The sequence below is a fragment of the Montipora capricornis genome, chromosome 10 (assembly GCF_036669925.1).
Source record: "Montipora capricornis isolate CH-2021 chromosome 10, ASM3666992v2, whole genome shotgun sequence".
Taxonomy (NCBI): Eukaryota; Metazoa; Cnidaria; class Anthozoa; order Scleractinia; family Acroporidae; genus Montipora; species Montipora capricornis.
The window spans coordinates 17,738,626-17,756,125 of NC_090892.1; the positions used below are offsets into that span (position 1 = coordinate 17,738,626).

Below are 17,500 nucleotides of genomic sequence, written 5' to 3' on the forward strand. Positions count from 1 at the left end.
GTTTACGTACAGGTCTGTAAGCTGGAAGCACGAATACTTTTAGCTGACAATTGCACTTGCCTGCTGATTTATTCAGCTTTATCATAAGCAAATTCGCCTCTGCTACTAGCGACTGATTCCAATATTTCCGCTGATGAATAAGAGTAGACGGCATTTACCTCTTTACCGAACGAAAATATTTCATGAGTCTCTGAAGTAGTATGTTCATGCCTGAAGCGCGTTGACTCTAACACATTTTGGCAGTTAATTGCAAAATATTTGGTGGCTGAGAAACTCATATGCTCAAATGCATCCAATTGTAATGCGTTACAAGCCCTAACCTGCAAAATGTTTACTTCAGTGACTCTTAACTCTGTCAATCACTGCCCCCTCCTTCCCCTGTGATAACTTGGGGCCGCGTCCAGCTTTTTCTGCTGACTGGGAAATACACAAACCACAGTAAATGGCATTTCCCATTGAATGGAACAGCGGAAATTTCCTTACCATTTGCTAAATTTTCCAGTTTCCAGTTTCCAGTTTCTCATCAGCCAAAAACAATTGCAAATGGTAAGTGCCATCTCGTTGGGCTGGTTTGCTGATTTAGGAAAAACTGTTACCATTATTCACCGGTCATCCCAACCGGTTTATTCTGACAAATGGTAAGCACCCCTAATTTCCCCGAAACTAAAAGTCCAAACATGTTTCTCCCTTAACCGTTTTCTCGTCTGTAGCTTGGGGATTCTACGAAATCTTTACTCGTCATTTATCACTATAGCATGACAAACTGTATTACATTTACTGTAATGCTAATCATCAACGTTTATTTGACTGAAATCCCACACAAGTACACATTGCGGACCTATTTCTATATGTGTTTTTATGTCTAGACATGTGTCTAGTTCATCTCCGTCGAAAGCGTACACCCAACAGCGGTAATTGTTGATATGAAAAAGCCTTGCTACAAGTATTGAGCAACATCTGAAAGTTTCCTCGGCTTATCCTAAATTAAACGCTTCCCCGTGTGAAAGTAAACAAATAGGTTTGCTGAAGCATCAAAGGCGGCTGTCGATGAAGGAAGAAAGTGAAAAAGGTACGCTTGTGGAATATTCCTTTGTCGCATGTTCAAGGTTTTTGTCTTGTTTACATTTGCTCTGGCTAATTTTGATTGACTAGAAAATCCGCTATAACTATTAAGTGACTCGAGTTTCTGTCGTACTTATGGCCTGACATACATGGCATACTACCTGTTGAACCACAAGACCGTTTACCATAGTTCATCTCACATTTGAATTTCTTGAAGCAGACAGGTTACACAACATTGAGAAAGTGATCGAAGATCGAAGAACTTGGTGAGGTCGAAGACGTTTGTTGACGATTGCTACGTCATACACGTCATATCCACAGGGGCACCCAACGAATCTGTTCCCCAGAGGAATCTTGCTGGCTGGCAAAAATACAGGTGTTTCGATGAGCTGGCTGAGAAATTTTGTTATTGATAGAGGTTTTGCCTGGGAATTACTGACTTTTTCTAGCATTTCAACCCGAGCTGGCTGTAGAAACTCTGAAGACTGAGGACGACTAAAAAAAAAAAAAAAAAAAGAACCGACGGCTGGTCAGAGTGATTGCGCTTGCGGAAAAACCTGTTGTTGCTTTTGTTCGGTCGTTTTGGATCGAGGGATTTGAAAGCGCGCGGAATTCCTGGCTGGGAAATAAATTTGATCAGCTGGCTGGGAAACCAACCAATTTTATCTAGCTGGCTGGGAAATTTCTTGTGTGTCTTGCTGGGAAAAAGGAACAGATAATGTTTTCCCAGCAACACTGAAAACACCTGAAAATGCTTTAATAACATTTATTTTCATTAACTGGGGTATAATAATACATTTTACAACAAATTGGTCGTTGGGTGCCCCTGTATCCAAGATGGCGCTCTCCAAGTCACGAAAGAGGCAACTTCAAGTTGCTCTTTTCACATGTTAACGGGGAACTTTTTTTAGACCCTACTTTCCCTTTAAATTTTGATGTTTTTTTTTTCGCCAGGCCTGAGACCACACTGGTGTAAAGTCACTTTGGGCCCGAGTTTTTTGTAGTCTACAAAGCGCCACTTTTGCGTAGGAACAAACGGGGCAAATTGTAATCTCGATCCCAGAGCTCTTCTCTTTGGTGCGCAGAAATGAGATCCAAGGGTATCTTGACAAGAATAGCTTTTCGCGTCCTGCTAAGCTAAAACATCTTTCACTGAAAACCGAAAAACCGAGGGTGTCTAAGTGAAGCAAGACTCTCACAAATAACCCCTATAACTTCATTTTTGCATAGGAGGATAGAATTTACTCACATCTACGATGTTCTGATCTCGGTGAGGGCGACCAAAAAATAGTTTAAATATTATTTTCAAAAACGTCAAGTTAAAGGTTTTTTTGAAAAATTGCCTATTATATGTAGAAGTAGATTCAGTTACTCTGGTGGCCACGTGTATATTAGTGCTAAGCTGGAATTGATCTCATTATAGTTCCCTGAAATTGCTTGCGTCATTATTGCTGTTGGAAAGCACGTCGAAATTAATATCATTAATGACCACCCATTATTTTCTTGAATTGTACAAATGTTCTAGAGAGTCAGCCATTGAGTTTAGGAAATCCGTCACAGGTTTGCACTTAGTTGGTAAACGGTAACAGGCGCCGACACTATGAAGTAAACTGGCATCGTTGATTCCCTAACTTGACGTCCAAACGCACGAACTCAACAATGTCTAGCTCGCGATTGCGCTTTCTGATATTAGATGGAATAAACAAATGCCTCCACCATGCTTTGTTCTAACACACCGAATAATACGGCATTGAAGTTGTTGTAAGAGTGAATTACTAATAGATTACACAGCTCAGTTTCTGAAATACCAGAAACAGCTTAAATTAATCCAGCTTGTTTACAAGCTCGTTGACGTTTGAGTGAGCAACTGTGATTCAGAAATTAAATTTGAGGTTCAAAAGGATGTTATTCTTGAACCATACGATAGCTGCTGATTATTGGAGCCATCAGTACATGTCTCAGAACTTGACGAAGTCAGTGAGCTGTTCAATCAGAGACTCCTAGCTATGGCTAAATCGGAGAATAGCAATCCTAAGTCCGCTCTACTATTCTCCGATTTAGCCGTTATTGAACCGTTCTGTTTTTTAAGAATTGTAACAAATTTGCGTTTGAGACTCACACTAAACCAATTTTTTTAGAACCCAAATCGTTAAATTGGTGATCAAATTTATTCCTCGGAAGTGGAGTATGAGAATTTTTTACTACCTCGGTGGTTTAATTATGAACTTCCGTTTGGTTAGACAGGTCCCCCAATGCCACATTAGGAGTGCCAACTCATATCATACTCCACTTCAAGCTTTAGGAACAATATCAAGCAATTCTCTATTTGATTTCAACGCCCTAAATGTTTTAATTCTTCAAATGCCGAAACCCGCAGTTCTTGCTGCTTATACGCCTTCAAAGTTAAGCTTTTTTCCCCATGGCTATTCCCTTTTCATCGTTTGTACACCACTCCATTTTTAATGTCACATTAATTTCCCTGACGTATTAAAAGAGGAAATCAAAAGGTAATTCTCGATTGTTTTATTTTTGGGCTTCTTCATCACAACCGTGTAAGGGCAGTTCTTCGAGAAAGTCAAGCAAAATTGGAAATTAAATTTTTAACATCCCGTTAGTTAGTTAGTTAGTTAGTTGTCTGTGTGACTCAACTTATATTATTGTATCTGAACACGTTTGTTGTTTAGAGTGTTTTAATAAAGACCTTTATTATTCGTCCGAACTTTCGAGGTTTGTTTACATCAAAAGTCACCATTACCAGAAATCGGCGACATTTTGCGCCCGCGAAGTATTTGGCACGCGGTTTCAAATTATCAAGATGGCGGCATAAAGAAAGCAGTACATAGAAAAAACAAGGACTGAAATAACACACTATCAAAGGATCTGAATCAATTTAATTTCTTTTTTGAGGTTGTCATACAAGGGAGAATGAAAAAGGGGAAACTAGAGTCTGGGCTCCTGTTCGAATGACGATTTTAGAGAGAAGAAACAACTTCGTTTCATGCGTGTGACTTGGCAGAATAAAAATAATTTTCAAAAATCAGGGCTCACAGTACACTTAGCCAGCGATATTCTGTATAATAATAATCATATATGAAGTACCCACCGGTAAAAATGGCGATCAAAACAAACTGGAGACAGAAACCCCACTTTTCACAAGGAATAATAAGCGCAGTGGTGCGTTTTGGGCCGCTTTTATCGCAGAAATGGATGTATTTTTACCTCTTTGGCTGATTTTTATCACGTTTTAAAGTTTGAACATCGATCGACGATTAGAGAGGTCGGCACCAAGGATTCACATCAACGAAATGTTCTAAAATGTGGAGGGAAGGTAGGCACCTCTGAGCTTTTTTTCCTCAAAAAGTAAAAACACACAAGAATATAATTTCTTCTTTCAGAACTTTGAAACAACAAGATGTCAACAATTCCCGATAGAATCATTCCTGATAAACTTTGATTACAGTACCATTTCCCCAGTTCATATTTTATTTCTTTTGTTCGGTGGTACAAAACTACAATAAAAACCAGCTAAAATATTACAGCAAACGAGAAATGTGACAAAAATATAAATATGTCAAATCGTCTTGACATCCAGGGGACTCACTCTCATCACTGGATTCGTCTTCGGAACATGATCTTAACTGAGCAATGTCCTCTCAAAAACCCCGAAAATCCAAGCAGAAGTCGCTCTTATCCTGGGTAAGGCTCCAGGATCAGGATAAGAAGGCGAACGTCGAGGATGAGAAAGTAGAAACGTCTGGTACTGCAGAAATGCCAGAGAGTAGTTCTGAGAGCGGCCAGGATGATGACGCTGCTGTTTACCCTAGTGAAGCAGTTGTTTCCCATTTACCTCTACTTGGAGATAGACGAAATCAGCCAAGCAACCATTCCCTTGAATTTTAAAGGCCCAAAATGCTGGAAAATACACTTTCTGGTGTTTCGGTTTCAAATTTTTTCATGGGGTGGGGGAGATGTCACACCCATGCCTCTAGTCACCCCCCCCCCTCCGCCCTGTAAAGAAAGGGCTTACACCCATCCACTGCGTCCTCCAAACCCCAAACCCCCAACTTTCAAAATACAAATTTTTGTGCCCCCTCAGTTTTTCCGGCCCTGCTACGGCCCTTATTAGTGGGTAGTAAATTTACTCCCTAGCCTTATTTGGGTTTTAGTTATTTTTGTATTTTCCCGAAATCCATTATAAGTTGACTACCATTTACTCAGTAAGTTCAGTTGGTTCAGTTGATTTACCTGAAGAGTGTCAATCTTCTCCAAGTCTTCTCAGATGTGCAGTTATCAATAACACTTGGTATGTTATCAGTATTTTCCTAGTTTTATATTTATGCCTAGCCTTTATGCCTAGCCTTAAGTTAAGTTTATTGTAGCTTTCTGTTTCTGTTATTGATTTTAATTTATTAGCAGTGATCGCAACATTTCATTAGCTTTTGACAACATTTAAGCTGCGTAGCGGTGGCATTACTTTGTAAACCCAAGTAGGGTAGGACTATGTAAATTATCTCTTTAGGTACCGTTTTTGGGTGTTCAACATTTTGCTGTTATCTTCTTAACACAGCAGTAATATTATAGTTTACGATATCTACTGGATAACCATTCTGTGACAACAACTTCCGGAGATCATTACAATAAAAAAGGAGACGAACAAATCTGATAACAAAGAGTGGGCGGATAAGGTTGATTTTTGATTTTGTATTTCCTAGGTGTGAGTGAGTCCCATTTGGTATAAAGACCCGTAAAAGTTTTCTTACGATAAATAGATGTAGAGAAGAAATTGTGTTGATTACGTTTAAGAAGAAGAATATCGAGGAAAGGGATTTGGCTATTTTCCTCAAATTCAATTGTGAATTTGATGTTATTATGACAATTATTTGAAATCTGTAAAACTTGGTTGGCAGAGTCCTTGATTTTAAGTAAAGTGAAGACATCATCAACGTATCTGAACCAGATGGTAGGGCGGGCGCTGTTCTAAGTGATCCATTTCTCTTCAAAATGGCGCATGAAAATGTTTGCAAGCACTCGAATTACTATTATATATTTCAAAAAATTTTAGCTAACGATTACGTCTGAAGAGTATATTGAGACATACGAAACGTTAAGTCACTAAAAAATTTATTTCATTTATGCGCTTGTTTAGTCTCATGTTTGTCAATGCAGTATGCGTTCTATTTCTCATCAAGCTTCGTTGGCCAAAGACGAAAAGAATCTACGATCTTTTTTTTTTTACAACCATTTTGACTAAACTACAAAATTCTGGACAGGCCGTAGGCTCGCTGCGCATGGCTCCTTTCCCAGGTTTTGAATATACCTGATTCCACCTGCTGGTGCTGTTATGTAGCTCTCCTCCCCATTCTCCGCTCGTTATTTGCTCGTGAGGTATTTCAGCCCATGGGCTTTTTCTATAAGCCATGTTTCCTGTTTTCCCGTTTCTAGAGTTATCAATTACATGTCCAGGATCCTCGTAATTTTCAGTCCCATTTTACAGGCGCTTTTTTCTCAGTTGTCGTGATTCAGTACCAACAATTTTATTCCTCGTTTTGAAAGCACAGGTAACGACAGTCTTTTTCGAAATATATATATTTTTTTACTGATACCACTGTTGCGACGGAATATTTAAGACTTATATAATACCAGGTAATCTTTTTACCCCACAAAAGAGTATTTTTACCGAAGATAGCAATTCCAAGCCCTTTCCAATCCCAGTTTTCTCAAGAACATCGACACAATAAATTGGAAGCAGATTTCCATTAGAATTGTTATTATGTTGGTTTCACATACTTTTCTCAGTAAATTAGGCGTTCTATTTTGCTACCGCCATTTGATTTTAAAATAGTTAAAAATCTTTGAAGGTGACGAGATGACAAATGATGTTTCGATTTTCATCTGGGTTGCATTTTTAACTAAGTAGTGGTTTGTGTTACGAAATAAAAGTAAACAATTTTATATCATTCCTGGGGTCCGTGCCGCAGATAAAAACAGTGCTTCATCGCAATGTCATATACGTAAGTTGCTGAGGAGTTCATTAGTGCCTTGAGTAAAATGTTCAGACTTTATCCAAGGATTGACTGCATCTCTAAAAAAAAACCTCCCCACTAGAAGTAGTAGTGGCATCCTCGTCTCGAAGAGGCGATGGTTAGCGCTGGGGATTTTGGTAGGATCTTGGATGACTGTGTAGCCCGATCCTGGAGTAGCAGTCTCACAGGTGGCGCAGACTTTCCTTGTGGAATCGCACGCAGAGGATGCGCGTTCTTTCTTCGCCGCTCTCTTGCATGTAGCCTGGACTCTAGCGTTCGCTTCCGCCTTTGAAGTCCCCGCTTTGACACTTTGCCGACATGTATCTCGGTATTTGGCGATGTCCTCCCATGCACTGGTGTCTGGTTCCGGGTAAATGGGGTCCACGAGATGAATCAACTGGATACAGCAAATCGTATAATTTGATGATTCTGTATTATTCGTTCTAAAACAACGGACATTTCATATTCTTAGTATGATCGGTTTACAATACGTCTTACAAACCGGGTTAACTTAAACCAGCTAGACTAACAACAAATTTCAGAAATCTAAATTACTTACTTCTATGGCGATATCCAGTTGAGAAAACCAAACGGGTAAGCAACCGGTGAGCAGACAAGGATAGCAAAACGAGGGAGCAAAAAGTCGATCAGATATACACGTGTCGTAAGATTAAAAATATTACTGAAAGGTGTAAAACGGCAAGCCGACTAAATCACAAGATTAAATTACAAAGGTCAAATCTGAAGTGTCAATCATAGACTAATCAATAAACGGAAATCACTGCTCTTATCGGCGATAATCAATTTATATTTAAGTAAACGAAACAGTGTCGATTACTGCAGATCGTAAGTCTCGCTTGATGATGTCCTTGCCCTTGTAGGAAAAGATTACTGCATGCCGCTTCTATTTTGTATATACAAGCAAAGCTACCAGTCGAGATTAATCTAAATTATTTTACAGGTGTCGAAAAATTTACTTATCAAAGAACTATCTTCTCCCAACTAACATAATTGTCTCTCTCGACCCGTGCCCGCTTTCACCCATATTTTGATGTTTCCGCGTGGGGTTCTGGTATAAAATCAGTCTCAGGTGAGGATTCGTCACTTAAGCTACTCGCACTTGAACCGACAACTCGATCTACTACATCACTATATTTATCTTTCCTCTTCTCTGGACCTGTACTTTCACTTGTTCCCGCAGCCGATGTGCCATCAACTGAGTCAGAGGAGTAGCGGGCATCCTTTTTAGAATGGCGAGTCGGCAAACAGCCACAAGTTGCTCCATCAGACCTCATGAAATCCTCGCATTCACCACAAGCACATTTCCCTCTTTCTATTCCTCGTACATCCTTGCCTATTTTCAAGTTTTCACCGTACAACCACACGCCACGCAATTAAGTACTTCGAGCGCAGATGAACATGGTTATATGAGTGACACTTCCAGTTTGTTATTTCCACTTCCGGTTATTTTTGTCTTGGATAGGGCGAGGGGGGTGGGGGAGGGCCATATGTTTTTGTTTGGGTTTATTTGAAGGGTCATGCATTAATCCATTCCAGGAAGTGGGAGGGCTACGACTTTTTTGGCAAAAAAATTCTAAAATACCCCGGCCCACCCCCACCAATAAAAAACGTACCTTCCCTTATTAGTATTTATAGAGCTTCCAAGAAATGTCTACTGATTCCCGTATTTTTGCCCTCAGCAACCAGACATAAGAAAGTGCCAGGGCAATTTTTCGGATGTTCATCAAGAATCTAAAGCCTAATTTAAATATCCAGACGGACTCTTATTAAGTGCCAATTTTTTTTGTTTAATCATAAAAATTACAATTTCTTCGATTGTGATTGGTTTTAGAAAAATCCAGTAATTTCAGTTCAATAAGCCAATCACATTCAAAGTTGTCGTTTAAATCAACCAATCGCAACCTTGGTTTCAATCACCATAGAAACAGTGTACAGACTCCAAAATTTGTCCGATTTTGTTATCACTGTATGATTACAGACCGAATTGGGCTCCACTCAGTTCTATTACCATCCTTGCATACGGAACCCGCGCCCGCAGTACGCGCGGCAGTCAAAACTCTGCTATCCTGCCAATCATTTTCCCTTTCACCGGGAACGATGCATTTCTGTGCGCAAACGACGTTGTTGTCGCTCTACCCTGTCAAAAGGACGCCACCAAAGTCTCTTTTTGCGAATTAACAAAAATAAATACATTTTCAAAACAGTTTTGAAGTCTTCTTACACTTGAAAATATCATACTGAATTCGTCTTAACATAGTTAGAAAAAGAACAAGTAACAGCCTAAGAACAAGTACACCAGACGTTCGTTCGTTTCTGACCCTTTAATTGCAAACAATTGACAAGACGTTGTACGTGACGTCGGGTAGCACAGTTTTTCTCGCTCGCTGAATTCTGATTGGTCAATTTAAATTTCAGTAGCTTTCGCCGTATGCACGGATTACTAATTTTTCTTCTGTTACACCTTCTTTTATTTCGGCACATTGACGATACTTTCATTCCCTGAACAAACTAAAATAAGTCCCACTGACTTAAATACGGCGTTGCTGTAGTTAACATTGACAAGTGTTGTCACTATCAACGAAATCTACCGCAGCATTACTTACTTGCATGTACGAATAATCCCGGCATTTACGTAATAATTTCTAAATATAAAAAGAGCGACAATTTAATAACCAAGTAAAAAAAAATGCAAAAATTGCCGTCAATCCCTTGTTTGTGAAGAAAAGGTAAGCTATATTTGATCCACGTATGATAATTATTTCAAAAAATATAGCCGGGACTGAGACCGCCAGTTAGGGCTTATGTCTTTCTGTCGTCTACTAAGCACCCTCGAAAACTTCCGGCTTTATTCCCTGAGCTCTTCCCTTTTGCGTGCAGAGACTAGATGCAAGGTTCTGGTTACGAGAAGGGCGTCTTGCATCCAGCAGGATTCCTGTAAACAAGCTAAAACATCTTTCACTGAAAAATAGAAAACTGAGGGTGTTTGAGTGGAGGAATTTAAGATTCCCAAAAATTAGCTCTATAACTTCAATTTTGCGGTAAAAAAATTCTAAGGACTGAAGAGAATGCTGAATAAAGTTCTAAGCGATTGTCCTATTGTTTTTAGGGTTAGGGTCCATCGTTGATTGGTTGTTTATTTGCGTCTATTGTTTTCCGAGCCAATCCCAGGAGACGTTGTAATGGCTGTGTACTGCCCCATTGTCTAGCGCAATTGATCAAGGATTGGCAAAAAAGTGTTACGCCTAGAAACCTCGTAGACATTATTGCAACATACATTATGTTTCTATTTCCCGGTCCTTTAGAAAAATCCTGCAATGCAGTAAAATACTACCGTCCACAGGCCACAAGTGGCTCCTATGTTATCGATCCTGATGGCGATGGAGGACAGACCGTTCACTGTATTTTGTAATATGACTAATGAGCATGGAGTTGGAATGACAGTCATTTCGTCACGACAGCGAAAATAGAACGCACGTAATAGGCCATTTCCGAGTTCATGTCTGCCTCCTTTTTAAAGCGAGTCTAAGTGCGAAGTTTTTCTTATGATAATTAGTTTTCTTTCATATGTAAAGTAGAACCAATTATCATCACAAAAACTTCGCACTTAGACTCGCTTTGAAGAGGAGACAGACATGAACTCGGAAATGGCCTATTGGGTATGAAGCAGATGTAGGTTACATTCCCAACTTCCGCTACTTGGGGACAGGTATCACCAATTTTCTTGACCTAGATCATTGCGAGCACGAGAATTTATCGAGTAGGAATTTCGTGGTTCTCTTATTTTTGTCGGTGACACTGCGTGGTGGATGTCATGAAAGGGGACCAAAATGACGTAATGGGGAGGTGCCACACCTGCCAATCACAACAAATGCTCATTTCGAGTTTCATCACTCAGCTCATACGCAGACCCGAGTCGAGGAGAGGATGTAACTACGAAAGGAATGGCAACACGTTATGGGAGTGAGGACAGTGGTGTCTTACTTTCCTTTGATCCCCCTTTGATACAGTTGAGATTTGGAGCTACTGGTAACAGCAGTGAAGAAGGATGTTGTCACACGCTTGGGAAATTTAAGTGTCCCTAATGTGGATCGCTCAAACCTCCATGATCACTTAGATCGGAAGGATTTAAAAGAAGATGAACAAAAGGGATGCAAGAACAGTCGAGGGACCAATTAAGCAATAGAGAACGTTTTCCGTGTTTCCATAGCCTCATCTAAACACGAGGGGGACTTGGGAGAATTCGAGACAGTTATGCAAACCCGAGACGCAGTCGAGGGTTTGCATAATTGTCGAGAATTCTCCCAACTTCCCCGAGTGTTTAGATGAGGCTACGGAAACACGGAAAAAAGTCCTCTATTGCTTTTATAAAATATTCCTCAAAGATAATTCGACAAATGAGTGTAAATGCTGGTTTTTTTACTTCTAAATTCAAACAGATTTTCTTGATACACGCTCATATTTCCTACCAGCCGATCAAAACGCGCGTCCGACTACATAGCCAATCAAAATTCGTGTGACATCACAGCCGTGTTTCCATACTCTCATCTAAACACAGCTATTGACCAATGAGAGTGCGCGTACTATCCTAATTATTTTATAAATAAAGGTAGAAAGAGCAAAGATAGAGGCTCCAGTGGATACTAGATTATCCATAGAATAAAAGAGATTTCGGGTTAAACGTTGTCCGAGTTTTTTCATTTGCACAAGGCTTTACTTATTTAGATGTGTTAAGAGTCTGCATATTCACAATAATTGCTAAAGCGAATACTGAATTCTGTGCACAGATAACCGTTCCATTGCACGATTTGCGCAATTCAAGGAACGGTTTGATATAAAATTGAAGGGGGTGGGAAACTGGGATGGTTCGAGTGGTTTGGTCGAAATCTCTAAACTGCAATGTTTACTAAACATGTGTGGTTTCTGAAAAATAAACACCGCCAATGAAAGCACAGTCCAGAATTTCAAAGATATTATCTTACATTCCTCCCAGAAAACACTCGAAATTTACATTTCAATCAAGCACCTTTATAATCTCCTTCGGGGTATTCCCTCAAAGAACCCCCGCCCCCTTTTTTTTCAGCTTTTCTATTAAAGGATCCGCCCAATTCTTTGAATGAACTAAATCGTGGATCCGCCCAGGGGAAATAATGTACGCTATTTTCTTGCCCTTCAATTTAAGCAATTGCCATCAAAACCGACAGCTCGATACCCTGCGAAGAGTTGGTTTCTCCTACGCTTCCAAGAGAGAAACCACTGTGAGCAACCGTTTGATTTTCCGTCGAGCATGTGCGAAGTACGTCACACCCCACGTGATGTATTTGACATCACTTTGTCTTATTTCGTGGGAAATCCCTCCACAGTAGGCTCGCCCAAACGCAGCAGTTACGTGTAGCTGAACGCACGCGCAAGCGCCAAAACAAGTTTACTAACTCGTTTTACGGGTTCAAATTTAATTTATTCGTCCTTGGCGCTGGTAGGGCAGATCACTCAAAGAAACTAACGGTTGCTCGCTGTGGTTTCTCTTGCGGGAAGCGAAGGAGAAACCAACTGCTCGCAGGGTAACAGCTCGATGATAGATACCAGGAATTCCTGGACTTCATCGATAATAATCTTCAAGGCTTTTTTTCCTTACAAATATGCAAACAAGCGATACACATGTCTAATCAGTTTTAAGTTTTATTTCCTATTGACAAGGTCTAGCTGAAGTTATCTTTAATTACGTGATACATGATTTCCAGTATTACTTGAATAGACTTTTGCTTTTTCATTTCAGACCCTGTGCATTACGTTTTGATTCAAAACCGGCACGACTCGCCTCTGGCGCCCACGGCAAAAGAGTGAAATCATATCTCTTCTGAAATCTGGTAGTCTAAATGCGTACAAAGTGGGATTAAAAAGAGAGTTGGCGTACAAGAGAGCGATGCACACAAAATTAAACCAAAGCTCTCTCGTCTCAAGGAAGGAAGTTAAAATATCAGTGGAGAATTGGAGAAACGAGCCTATGGTAAATGGTAGCCACATAAGTAAGGATACAACAGTCAGTATAAACAATGTCTTGGATAATTTTCTTTCTTTACTGACTGCACCGTGGGGCAGAAGATGTAATCCGCGATGAACTTTTATAGCAATTGATGCGTAACAAGCACAGATTACTAAAAGAGAAATCGCATTAAATGAATTCAATCCGTAATAAATCAGTAAAGATTCTGTGTCGTCCCGGTCCGTCGTCAAGACTATAGCAGTTGTTAGTGAGGCGGCTGTGGCCCAAATTGCGGTAATAATGACACTATACGTCCACTTTTTGATGAGGCGGTGTCTTAACGGGCGAAACGTTGCGTGCATCCTTTCTATCGAAATCGCAGTAAGATTTGTCACGGAAGCGATGACAAATAATAAGTGCAAAGTACATAAATTTCGCTCGTTGTTTCCCGGAACGGGTACATTCCAGATGTGGCACGAATTTCCTATTTTGAGGAAAATGTTCATTTCTGACAATCCCCCAACCAACATATCTATAACCGCCAGATTGAGCACCAAGTACAGTCTACGCCTACGAAGAAAGCTGGTTTTTGTAAAAACGAGAATGGTGATAAAATTCAGCATTACAATGAGAACAATCTCAGTCATTTGTATAGCAAGCATCGGAATGCAAACAGATTTAGGTAAATCCATCTTGCAAGGAAACGTGTCTCAACTGCACTGCGCCTTGCAAATGAGAATAATCAACAGCTAACCTGTTAAAGAAACAACACAGAGTAAAAGTTATTTTCACACATTTTGCTTACAGTTTGTTAAAGGTTTAGGGTTAGGGTAGCTCAGTTCGAACAACGGACCCGTGCACTGAGGGAGGTCGCGGGATCAAAACTCCGACCGCACTAATTGAGGAGAAAATGCTGCCTTTGTAACGAAATCTGCAAATTTCGTTAAAATTTCATCAAAAGAGATGCCTGGCCCACCAGGGTTTTGAGAACACATTTAATCCTCTTAGTTCAGTCGCCTATTACAATTAGGGTGCCTCCCAACAGTATCCGATGAGCAGTAATTCAACAACTATCACTACATTTTATGATAACAAATTTTTTTTAAAAAATAACAAGCAGCTACTTTTGAACCCAGACAAGACGAAATTAATGATCTTTGGAAGTAGACAAAACATTGCAAAAGTGAATGATGATTTTAATCTGTCACTTTTCGGGAAGGATCTTTCACCTGCAACAACTTAACAGCTGAAGACCTTTGGTGTAATTATGGATCCAAACTTAACTTTTGGTAATCATGTTCTAGAAACAGTTTCATCGTGCATGTCACGTTTAGCTCAGATCAATAGAGTTAATTATGTATTTAATATTATGTTTTGCCTTTCTTTCCTTTTGGCTACTTTTAACGTCTTGTGTCTGTATCAGATGCAGCACGCTCATATTAATCAATTAATAGGTCAGCGAACCAAAATAAGATGAGTTGAGATGAGTTGCCACAACGATTGGACTGATTATAAGACGGAAGACGAATTTTTCACTCCAGGCATGCACACCACAAAAAACCCAAAGCGCTTGTTCAGATCTCGAAAATCAACGCTACAAAATCATACTTCCGGGCGTTTCCACTCCTGGACCAATAGTTCTATTGAAAAAGTATACTTTTTTTGGCGCGTTTTGTCGGAGAACAAGAAATATACCCTTCGAACCGTGATAGCTACATTTTTTCTGAAGGATACTATAATACCTAATAACAATGACATAGCTAACGATTCTCAAGTAGAAGATAAATACCTCAAACGGAGGTCTCACTCGCGGCTATCTCGACAGCTTGTCGAGGGATGAGTTTTGGCTCAGTTAAACAGAAGCATTCGAGTTATTTCCGTTTTATTAATAAATATCCTATAAACACGAATACGAAACAACGATTGAAGACTATAACTATTTTGCTTCATTTTCAATTCGAAACCAAAACCAAAATGTTGCTTTCATGCGTATTGATGAACTTTTCTGTTAAAATTCGTGTGGTACTGACTTATTCGCTAAGTTACTGTTCTGTGGCTTGAGAACTTAAGGACGGTGCCTACTAATTCAAAGGTATTTTTGCCCCGGTTTATGATTATGCGGGAAATGTAGATCTTAACAAGTGTTATTGAAATCAGAAAAGAAATAGTAATCATTGGTGAAGGACGTGAAGTATTCTTTTCACCAAGGATATCCTTTTTAAAATAGGCTATATTCCAAGTCCCAACTGTTCCTTTTGCCATGATACAACAGAAACTACAAACCATGTATTGTTTAGTTGCCAATTTTCATACTCTTTTTGGATGGATGATACATTGAATATTTTAAAGAACATTAGTAGTTGCAATTGCCTCTTGCTGCAAGATGTGATGATAGGAATCCTGAAGGAGGGGATGGATCTAGTCAATTATGTACTAGTAATTTTAGGGAAAACCTATTCATGGAGCTGTAGGCGAAAAGAGATTAAACCGTCCGGTAGCCACTCCAGGAAAATTCTTGAAAATAAATACGAAACAGAAAAACAAGTCGCACTTAAATCCAATAGAATGGTAATTTTTCGTAATAAATGGAAAACCTATGAAGAGTTACTTTAACTGACTACTTGAGGAGTCAGTTTAAGAGGAAATTATCTTGTAAGTAAGTTTAACAGGTACACATACACACAAATGTAAAATTAAAGTTTTATGTGAAATAAAGGATATTGAACAAAAAAGAAAAAAAAGAAATGTACAAGCGTTGAATCATGGGATTGAATTCATGGTGTTATGGATACATTACAATCGCAGATCGCAGAACTTTGGTTTTCATATGATCTCACGATCGCAATTGATCGTGGACAATCGCAGACGATCGCAGGAGATAGAACATGGTTCTTTCTTCTGCGATCGTTTGCGATAGTCTGCGAATAGGATCGCAGACGATCGCAAATGTGTGTTTCCATATCATCGCAAACGATCGAAAAACGTTTTGCGATATGCGATCCGCGATCGTCTGCAATCATATGGAAACCAGGCTTAAGTTTCCTTACTATTGCTTGGTAACTAAGATAAATAAGCCTGTTCCTTCAAAAGTTGAATCGTTCCTCAAACGTCTTGCAATGAATTGCCTCTCTTGGAGCTTTCAAGTGTCTAACAGACCCTTTGACCCTTGTCGGACTTCCTTGTTCCTCAAACGTTTGCTGAGAAACGCTAAAATTTCTGCTATAGCAGAGAAAGTGAAACACAAGAAAACAACTTGATTCATTTAAACTGTTTGACGTGAGTTAAGAAGAGTATATGGTATTTCACACCAACGATTTCAGGATAGAACACGAACGACAGTTTCTCTCACCTTGGTGAAAATAGTCAAAACTGAACCGTGGTCCTCGATCGAACAATCGCGCAATAGACGCGAATAGTGAACACAGACAGAATAGGGAAACAAACTAGGGAGAATTTTCCAGCAATGCGCGAGAAAGCTGTTAGCTGCTTCTCTTTTTAAAGCTATGGAAAATTGGCAGCCCACGTAACGCATATAAATCCAGTTTCTTCGACGAAATTCCACTCCGAAGCCCATCAATTTTCTCCAATTTGTAGATCATTTGTATCAGCACCTTGTTTCTTGATGTGCTGCTCGCACGTAAACGAGATGAGTAGTCTCTTTGGCCAACCGAAGCTTCTTTACATAAATTATCTTTATAAGGTTATGTTGCCTGAGGTAATAACTAACAGGTGCTTCAAAATCGAGCGTCAAATCGTGAAACGCCATAATTTGTCGTAGAGAGTGTCAAGTCCTATCCATGCTAAAACGTTTTCAAATTTTTTCGTTTTCGTCTCAGGCCATCCTCTTTTTTTTTTCTCCGTTTCGCATCGTCCAACCGACCCAAATTTTGGGCATATTCCAAGAAAAAAAAAAAAAGTTAACGACGTTTTTAAGCCATTTTTATGTCGCACAGGAGTTTCGGTGGGTGATCCTTTTTCCCACACTGTCTTAATTTTGCAACAACATCCACCAACTTTTCCGCCATATTGATTTTGGGTTCACTTCTTGTTGTTTTCCTGGCTCCACAGCTATGATGCCGGGGTACCAGGCCTCCGATTCCGAGAATGCTTATGAATTTTTTTTTAGGTTGTTTTTTTTTCAATCCGACCGACCAACCCAATATCAGGAAACGCATTCGACGGTAAACAAAAAAAAAGGGGATGGCCTCAGCGAAAACGAAAGAAAGCATATCAACGACAAGCGTTTTCCAATCCGCTTTCCACCACCACGCGCATATAAAGCTAAAAACGATGAAAACCAATTAATAAATCAAGTTAAATTCTCCAACGTCGTTTTCGTGGATGCTTTCGGTGGTACAACATACTACAATACATGAAACAGGTATTTAGCGTAAACTGATTACTTTAGTGAACA

The 17,500-nt window shown here is 39.6% G+C and overlaps 1 protein-coding gene across 1 annotated transcript; it reads right to left on the bottom strand.

The window, feature by feature from the left end:
• Nucleotides 1-12,768: 12,768 nt before the first annotated feature.
• On the bottom strand, nucleotides 12,769-16,723 carry LOC138019076 (somatostatin receptor type 5-like). Its single transcript, XM_068865735.1, has 2 exons — nucleotides 16,436-16,723; nucleotides 12,769-13,840 (listed from the first exon to the last, which is right to left on the bottom strand). The coding sequence occupies exon 2, from the start codon at nucleotides 13,776-13,778 to the stop codon at nucleotides 12,876-12,878; it is 903 nt and encodes a 300-aa protein (XP_068721836.1). The 5' UTR covers nucleotides 13,779-13,840; nucleotides 16,436-16,723; the 3' UTR covers nucleotides 12,769-12,875.
• Nucleotides 16,724-17,500: the final 777 nt, after the last annotated feature.

Coding starts and splice junctions, on each gene's coding strand:
- LOC138019076 (XM_068865735.1), bottom strand. CDS start 13,778: ATGGATTTACCTAAATCTGTTTGCATTCCGATGCTTGCTATACAAATG.